The 7,855-nt window shown below is 35.8% G+C and overlaps 1 protein-coding gene across 2 annotated transcripts; it reads left to right on the top strand.

Annotated features, from left to right (window-relative positions):
• The first annotated feature begins 3,367 nt into the window (after nucleotides 1-3,367).
• On the top strand, nucleotides 3,368-6,025 carry LOC137074096 (uncharacterized). 2 transcript variants are annotated; one of them, XM_067442788.1, is made up of 6 exons: nucleotides 3,368-3,563; nucleotides 3,665-3,769; nucleotides 3,956-4,051; nucleotides 4,282-4,431; nucleotides 4,638-4,687; nucleotides 4,780-6,025. In XM_067442788.1, exons 1-6 carry the CDS (start codon nucleotides 3,464-3,466, stop codon nucleotides 4,912-4,914), a joined length of 636 nt encoding a protein of 211 aa, XP_067298889.1. In that variant the 5' UTR covers nucleotides 3,368-3,463; the 3' UTR covers nucleotides 4,915-6,025. The 2 variants fall into 2 exon arrangements, with proteins under 2 accessions (XP_067298889.1, XP_067298888.1); XM_067442787.1 differs by having other exon boundaries at nucleotides 3,373-3,563; nucleotides 3,665-4,051; nucleotides 4,780-6,024.
• Nucleotides 6,026-7,855: the final 1,830 nt, after the last annotated feature.

Below are 7,855 nucleotides of genomic sequence, written 5' to 3'. Positions count from 1 at the left end.
CTTTACTTTGTTGTGTTGTTTTTCTTTTCTTTATTTATATAGCACTATTAACAACAACCAGAGTTGACCAAAGTGCTTTATTTAATCAATTCTATAAACAACCATAATTTATAAAACATTTTTTTAAAACATGCAGTTTATACAGTATATGCCCCCTTCATTAAATAGGCTTTTAGCAACTTCTTAAAACCCCTGCAGGGATGTGACAGACCTGATGGATAAGGGTAACTCATTCCAAAGTCTCGCCCCAGTTACTGCAAAGGCTTGGTCGCCTTTGTGTACCCGGGTTGTCCTGAGCACTACAAGTAGGTTTAGGTTTTCTGAACGGAGTGATCTTTTAATAATAAAATGTTATACCTTATTCTAAGGTGAACTAGTAGCCATTGAAACGAGGCTAATATTGGGGAAACATAATTGTGTTTCTTGACCCTTTTTAAAGGGGAGATGAATTGAGAACTTTCCCTTGAGCTTTTGATACATAAAAGGTCATGGTAATATAAGAATATCCTGTAAGCTTCAAAGCTTAAAACTTCCTTGTTAGTCAAATAAAAGCTTTTATAGACACCAGGCTCAGCAAACAGTCCTTTGCTTCATACTGACGTCAGTGCGTGATGAAACACCGCCTCTACAGCGCGTCTAATCCAGTAGCCTTGCCCACTAACTCATAGAGGTGAGTAAAACGTGTTTTTATATGTGATAGTATTGCATTGTTATAGATCGTTTTGCGTATATGTACCCGTCTAACAGAACATACCTTTAGCACGCTGGACTCAGACACGTATGGGCCAGGGCTTGCAAAGCCTGGCAGGCTGATGAATCTCATTATATTCCGTTCTTGTTCTGCTGTTCTCTCTCAAGTTGACATCTGAAGGGCGGTGCGCATGCACGTGTATGTGTGTGTGCACGCGGTTTGCGCTTATTTCATCCAATCTTGCGGGCTATGTGTAATGTAAAAATACTCGTCAATTCATGTGCGGGTCGTTGAAAAATAAATAAATCATTGTGTTTGTTTGATAAAGACGTTTACGAGCCCTGTGATTGAGAAAATAGCCTGTTCCTTATTAGTTATAATGTTTTTGAATGTAAAAAACACACAAACATCATTAGTTGTCCTCAGACAACAGTATAACATTTTTTAAAAGCCAGTTCATGACACCTTTAAGCCGCGCTGCAGCATTTTGTATAGCCTGCAATCGGGCCAGGGATGCAGAATTGATTCCGAAATACAGGGAGTTGCAGAAATCCAATCGCAAAAAGATGAAAGAATGGAGTAGCCTACTCTCTCTAAATCTGCATGTGATAAAAATGGTTTTACTTTGACTAACAGGCGCAGGTTATAAAAACTGTTTCTGACCACAGAGTTTATTTGCTTGTCTATTTTTAAATGATTATTGACTAGGATACCTCAGTCTCTTACTAAAAGTTTAGAATATGGTTCTAGGGGACAAGAATCTAAGAGCGCTTGAGTGTTTTTTTTTTTGGATGGCCCAAAACAATAACCTCCGTTTTATCCGCATTTAAGATCAAACAGTTTTCTGCCATCCAAGTTTTCAGACAGGATCACTTTGGCAATACTTTAGTTTATTGAACACAATTATCTTTGGCGGTATGGTTCCTTATGGGGTTCTTGCTCCGTGATTAATAGAACATACACGAGAGCTTTGCATTAACCCCCATGGAACCATCAGCTTGAGTGATACACAGATGATTTAAGACACTTAATATTGTCTTCTGGACGGCGGTGACATGTACGTGCGTTGAACTCTGCACATCTACTGTTGCTTGGCTATGAGGATGAATGTCTCTCAGCAGTGAGGTCCATAACATCTAAATAATATCTTTGGTGATCTGAAAAAGAAAGGGAAGAAACAGCAGCCAGAAGGTGAACAGTAATTTTTTTGATACTTACAGTGGGGAGGGAGGGTGGGTTGCTAGCAGTTTAAGCGTCCTTCCCGAGCAGAAATGCCACGTATATATGTCCCCGGTCTAATAGGAGAAGGGTAGTGATTGGACGATTTGACGGCTGACAGAGTCAGCTGCCGGCGGCATTATGCCTACGTGGCCTGACTGAACTTCGCTGCGCTTGATTTAATATAATTTAGACATTCTGCACTTAAGTCAAGTAGCACCAAGATCACGTTGTCACTTTATCTAAGGCAAGAAAGATATCACAACACTTTTAATAAGACCAACACTGTGCTATGGAATACTTTAAAACCTGATTGGAACATTTCCCCAGAATCGTCACATTCCATAGGCGTAGTGGTTTTTATACTGTACAAACCGTATTTTCTATCCCACACTGCCCCTGCCCCTAAACATACCCATCACAGGAAACATTCTGCATTTTTACTTTCTAAAAAAGAGTCATCCTGTATGATTTATAAGCATTTTGAAAAGTGGGGACATGGCCAATGTCCTCATATTTTACCCACTTCTTGTAATACCTATGTCATACCTATGTCATTATACACATTTGTGTCCTCATATGTCACAAAAACATGCCCCCCCCCACACACACACACTTTTTTTTTTATAAGTGTGCCCCTGTAACCTTAAATCAATATAACTTCCCCTCCCTCTTGCAGTAACATCTCTTCTCTTCTCTGATTATGTGTTTACTGTTTACCTGTCACTCACATGACATCACAGCAATATCAAATTAACAACAATCAAAGCAATTCCTCATGGACAAAATTAAGTCCCATCTTACATTTTCAAATTTTTTCTTGTTTAATGGTTGTTATAAAAATTATCACACACTTTTGTGTATTGTGTAGCTGATTTATCATATAATGTTTTGATCTTCACATGTGTTGCTGTTTCTGTTTTAGAATATAATGCAGCTAATTTCAGCTCAATGGACAGCTGTTAGTGTCAGTAACCATAGTTTAGACAAGCGGAGCAAACTTCCTTTGTGCAAATGTGTGCACTCTAACCAACAAACTAAACCACACAAGGCCAATGGAAACATTTGTGCTTGGTCACCAGTGATCAAGTAGAGATGTGAAGTTTGAGTTTGACAATGTCACAGCAGCAAATGTGAAGGCGTATGGTGTAAGTGGTCTGAATATAAGAGTTGTGGTTTCCTGTTTTGACATGTTTACATGTTGCTTGCTTGAAGTACAACAGAGAATTAATTTGTTTAAAAAAAATGACCATGTGAAATGTAAAGCACAACATTTCTCAAGGTAAGATACTTACCTGCATGTCTGAATCCAAATTATTTTATGCTAAACATATCTTTCATATCTATCAGACAAAAGTTTTACCCACTCTTCATATCTTTTTGATGGTTATTTGCGAACCAATTGAAGCAAATCAGAGCAAAAACGTCTATAGGGTAACCAATGATTGGTTAATATTGCTCTTACTCTTTGTACGCACACATGATAACCTAATTTAATGACAACCCCCTGTGACGTGAGACATTTTTTAAAAGATTTTCCATTGACGTGACCCAATGAGACGAGAGCTGCCGTCTGTAAGACCTTCACCAGTGTCAGTTATTCACTGTCACTCAGAGATGGAGGGGTCAAGAAATTCTATCATCGTGTTTATGTGTAAGAAAAATAGTTTTCAGCTCTTTTGAGAGTTTGTGAATATTTTTGTATTAAATATTTCAAATTGTAGCGCTTTATTAAGCTATTTTGCTCTTTTACAGGTGTTTTGTTGTTTAATCTGAACAGAATCTATGGAGCAGAAATTGAGGTTAAAGTCAGACCAGGAGACAACATCACTCTCTACTGTGATCTCCCTGTAACTCATGGTTACCACTTTTTATGGATAAGAAACTGCTCTCATGAAAATCAACCCCCTTTCGTATTAGATTTGATGAAATGGAACCTGGATATATTTCCGCGTTTCAGCTCTGTCTATAACAACGTCAGTAATTCTATTGATCTATATATTACTAACATCAGTGTCTCTGATCTGGGACTGTATTACTGTGCAGAAATGGGGACTAAGGTATATAAAGATGAAAAAGGCATCATCTCATCATCTGAAGTATACAATTATGGAAAGCGAACAACTCGTCTCTCTCTTGCAGGTAAGAAAACAGATTTCTGCTAGTTTTATTATTTTATTGCTTGTGTATTTTTGGAGAATTTTCTCACCGAAGGACCAAGATGAATAAAACAAAAATATAATATTACATTGATACATTTGTGTTTATTTAATATTTGAGCAAGTGACTTTGTATTCGGAACCCTCCATACCTCATGACTCTCTCTCTATATATATAATCCACATGCATTGATATGTTTATGCTTATTTTAGAGCAAGTGACTTCGTGTTCTGGACCCTTGAACATCACCTCCACTCCTCTATCAGACTGTGTTCTCTGCTGGACGCTGCTGTTCAGTGTGTGTCCGGTGTGTGTTCTCCTCTCCTCTGTCTGTCTGTACTGCCTCTATCAGAGGAAAACAGGTATAATTTTATAAACTTCTTTTCATTGCCACAGTTATAAGTTAATACACAGATAAACAGCTTTGTCAAATAGCAGAATCTGGAGCAAAGCCAGCAAACAAAACTTGATAGTAATGTAGAAACTGAAATGTAATACATAACCACTGCAGAAGCTAAACAATTTATGTAAATCTATGTGATTTTCTAATTTAATCAATCCATTGTAGATGCTGCAGCAGATCAAAAAGACCATTTGAAAGATAGAAATACAATTGAGGTATGAACAACGCAAACATGCACATTCATTATAGACATATAGTACTGTATAGGCAAAGTTTCAGAAAGCAAATTTATTTTCTTTTATTCCAGGGTCAAGATGAAGAGGTGTGTTATGCATCTATAGACGTGATAACCAGGAGACAAAAACAACGCAAGACAAAGCGAGTGCAGTGTTCTGACTTCAGTACATATGCTCAGGTCAGAACAGATATGGAGGACAACTAAAATAGAACTGAGGTGCTTTCTGAAACTTTCCAATATTTAATAAAGTTTGCAGCATTTATGTAACATCGCTTGTAATGATACAAGGTAGAGGACTTTCTACCATTTCATCTGAATGTAAAAGATATATAATTCCATATTTGGTTACTTGGTCCTAGATTTAAATTAATCTAATCATTGCAAAATTTGATGCAATGTCCTTATTATGTACATGCATGTTTTTACATTGCACGTTTAAACAAAATCTGCATGTAGCTCTAAATACTATCTGTAATTACCTCTATAATTACATGATCATTCCATTCTTGACCCACCCTTAAACATATCAATACCACAAAAACCTATACTTAAACTTACCCTCAAGAGAAGCAAAAGTGTTGTGAATACTAAATGAAGACAATAAACACTTTCCCCCAGTTTTTTAATATAAAAAGTGAGTGGATATTTTATTACTTTTTCACAAATTTCACACAGTGAAGTGTTTTTTTTTCATGCTGTTATACTTACTGTTGTTTCCCGGTTGTTATGGGAGCATTACAGTGTTGTTTTCCTCTATTAAAAATGTCTTTGTGGTGATGACCTGAATAACAGGATGTAGAAGTAGGTTTCCTTCATATAGTAATATTTAGTTTTAGGTATTTATATTTCTCTTAAACTCATTATTTGCAGCGTTTTTCTTACTCATTTTATAACTAGCCTCATTACATTTTCTCAAACCATAATCCATGGCGGAAGAAGCATTCTGTGCTGAGTAGCATGTTTGGATAACAGTCAAACTATCTATCTTACCTTAAAACTATCTATCTTATAACTTTACATTTGAAAGAGAAATTAGCACTTTAGTTGCTTCTAGATACATTCTTGTTTTTCCTTGTTCCTTCAAAATTGGTGCATGTTAGGTCTGCTTTTTTTCCGAATTGTGATTTTAATGCCGTTGAACAGTTAAGATCTAATCGAAATCAAAACAAATTTAAATATTCATATCAGAGTTGATCTTCAAAGGTGTTTTATTGAAGTGCACTGTCTGTGTCTTTTTCTGAGGACAGGTCTTGCTTTGTTTCCAGTTAAAGTGATAACCATCTTAACCACGTTTTATTTCCATTCAGTTTATTGCTTGTGCATATGAGGCAGAAGTAAGAAAGAGGTTGGTCTGTGTAAATGTTCATGTGGTGAGTTTGTGGTTAAATCGGGTTGTGTATATGCCTAAGTGTATGTAAATGTGTATATGCAATGTCTGCAAAAGCTTGATTCACTGCAGTCTTTCTTTAGATCCTCTGATGAATGAGAAAGTATCACATTTACTGCATCTCTCAGAATGAAGCTAATTCTGAGAATTGGCATTGCATCCCCATGACCATGGAGATGACGTTCAAATGATGCTAAAGATATCAGTGGCATGCCATTTAACAATAATGTGTCAAATGGAATATGCTTCTTTTATCTGTACATTTCTGTCACTGTATGTAATGGAGAGAAATGTTTTACAGTACGTCAATGGACACAGGTCAGGCATAGCATTATAACCTAATATTGTGTTGGTCCCCATTTTACTGGCAAAACAGCCCTGAGCCATTGAGGCATGGACTCCAATATAGGCTCCTGAAAATGTGCAGTGGTATCTGTGCTGTGGTACCAAGATGTTAGCAGCAGATCATTTAAGTCCTGTAAATTGCGCAATGGACCCTCCATGGATTAGACTGGTCAGTCAAAACCTCAAACTCGTTGTGCTCCTCAAACCATTCCCGAACCGTTTTTGCCTAGTGGCACCCCAAGAGCGTGTCATACACACGCCATAAAGTGTATATTATTTTCATGCCAAAACTCATTTTGGCGTATACATCCCACAAGATTACACACTTGTACTACATGTGATCATGTTGATAAGTATTGCATTATTATTGTAGTAAAATGTTCATAATGTAATAATTTTCTCAAAATGTAATAAAATCTTGAGCTCATAAAGTTATTTACATTATTTTTACATTATGACTATTATTTTTATATTATAACTTTTTACATTATGAGAAAATTATTACATGAACTCCAAAAACATAATTACTTTCATTATTGTAATAGTTTTTAAAACATAAAAATATTAGTATTCCCTTACAGTACATTTTTAAACATATAAAGCCAGTCTTAAACTATGTTAATTTTAAACTATGTTAAACTATGTAAACATAGCATTTAAATATTCATGCAATTATTATTATTATTATTATTATTATTATTATTATTATTATTATTATTATTATTATTATTATTATTATTATTATTAAACATAAAGCATCTGTATTTCTTTACATTTTTAAAATCTTAACATCTTAAAAATGTCTTAACCTGCCTACAAAATCCACCAAATTACTCATACTGTTTTTCTTACTACTACTACTGCTACTATTTCTACTTCTGCTTCTAGTATACATACTAACTGTTAAATGACAGTGTTAAATACCAACAATGTGTTAAAATGTTGTGAATAATTAAAAAAAACAAAAAAACAGTATCAATATGCCAATGAGGTGTGTGTGTGTGTGTGTGTGTGTGTGTGTGTGTGTGTGTGTGTGTACAGGTACATGTGGTTTATGAGAACAAATATGTATAATGACAACATAAAAAATGGTTTATGAGGACACTTCTTGTGTCCTTGTAAACCAAATGGCTTAAAACAACAAACAAGTTTTGTATGATGGGTAGGTTTAGGGGTCGGGTAGGGGGGTAGAAGATACGTAGCCTGGATGCCAGCTGAACTTAGCCTGCCCACATCATTTGAGGTCAGGAAGTTTGATCTGGACTTGATCCATTGTGGAGCAACTATGCTCGAACCACAGCTATTCGGACCAATCAAATTGTCAGGGCGGGCTTTATACGATGATGGACAGATGATCAACCGTAACATAATTGCTCAGTTGCAATTGGGGACACTAAATATTCAACTGATTAT

Source organism: Pseudorasbora parva, chromosome 4, assembly GCF_024679245.1.
Source record: "Pseudorasbora parva isolate DD20220531a chromosome 4, ASM2467924v1, whole genome shotgun sequence".
NCBI lineage: Eukaryota > Metazoa > Chordata > Actinopteri > Cypriniformes > Gobionidae > Pseudorasbora > Pseudorasbora parva.
Note: the sequence above shows the minus strand (reverse complement) of the source record. Positions and strands in the feature narration are given on the sequence as shown.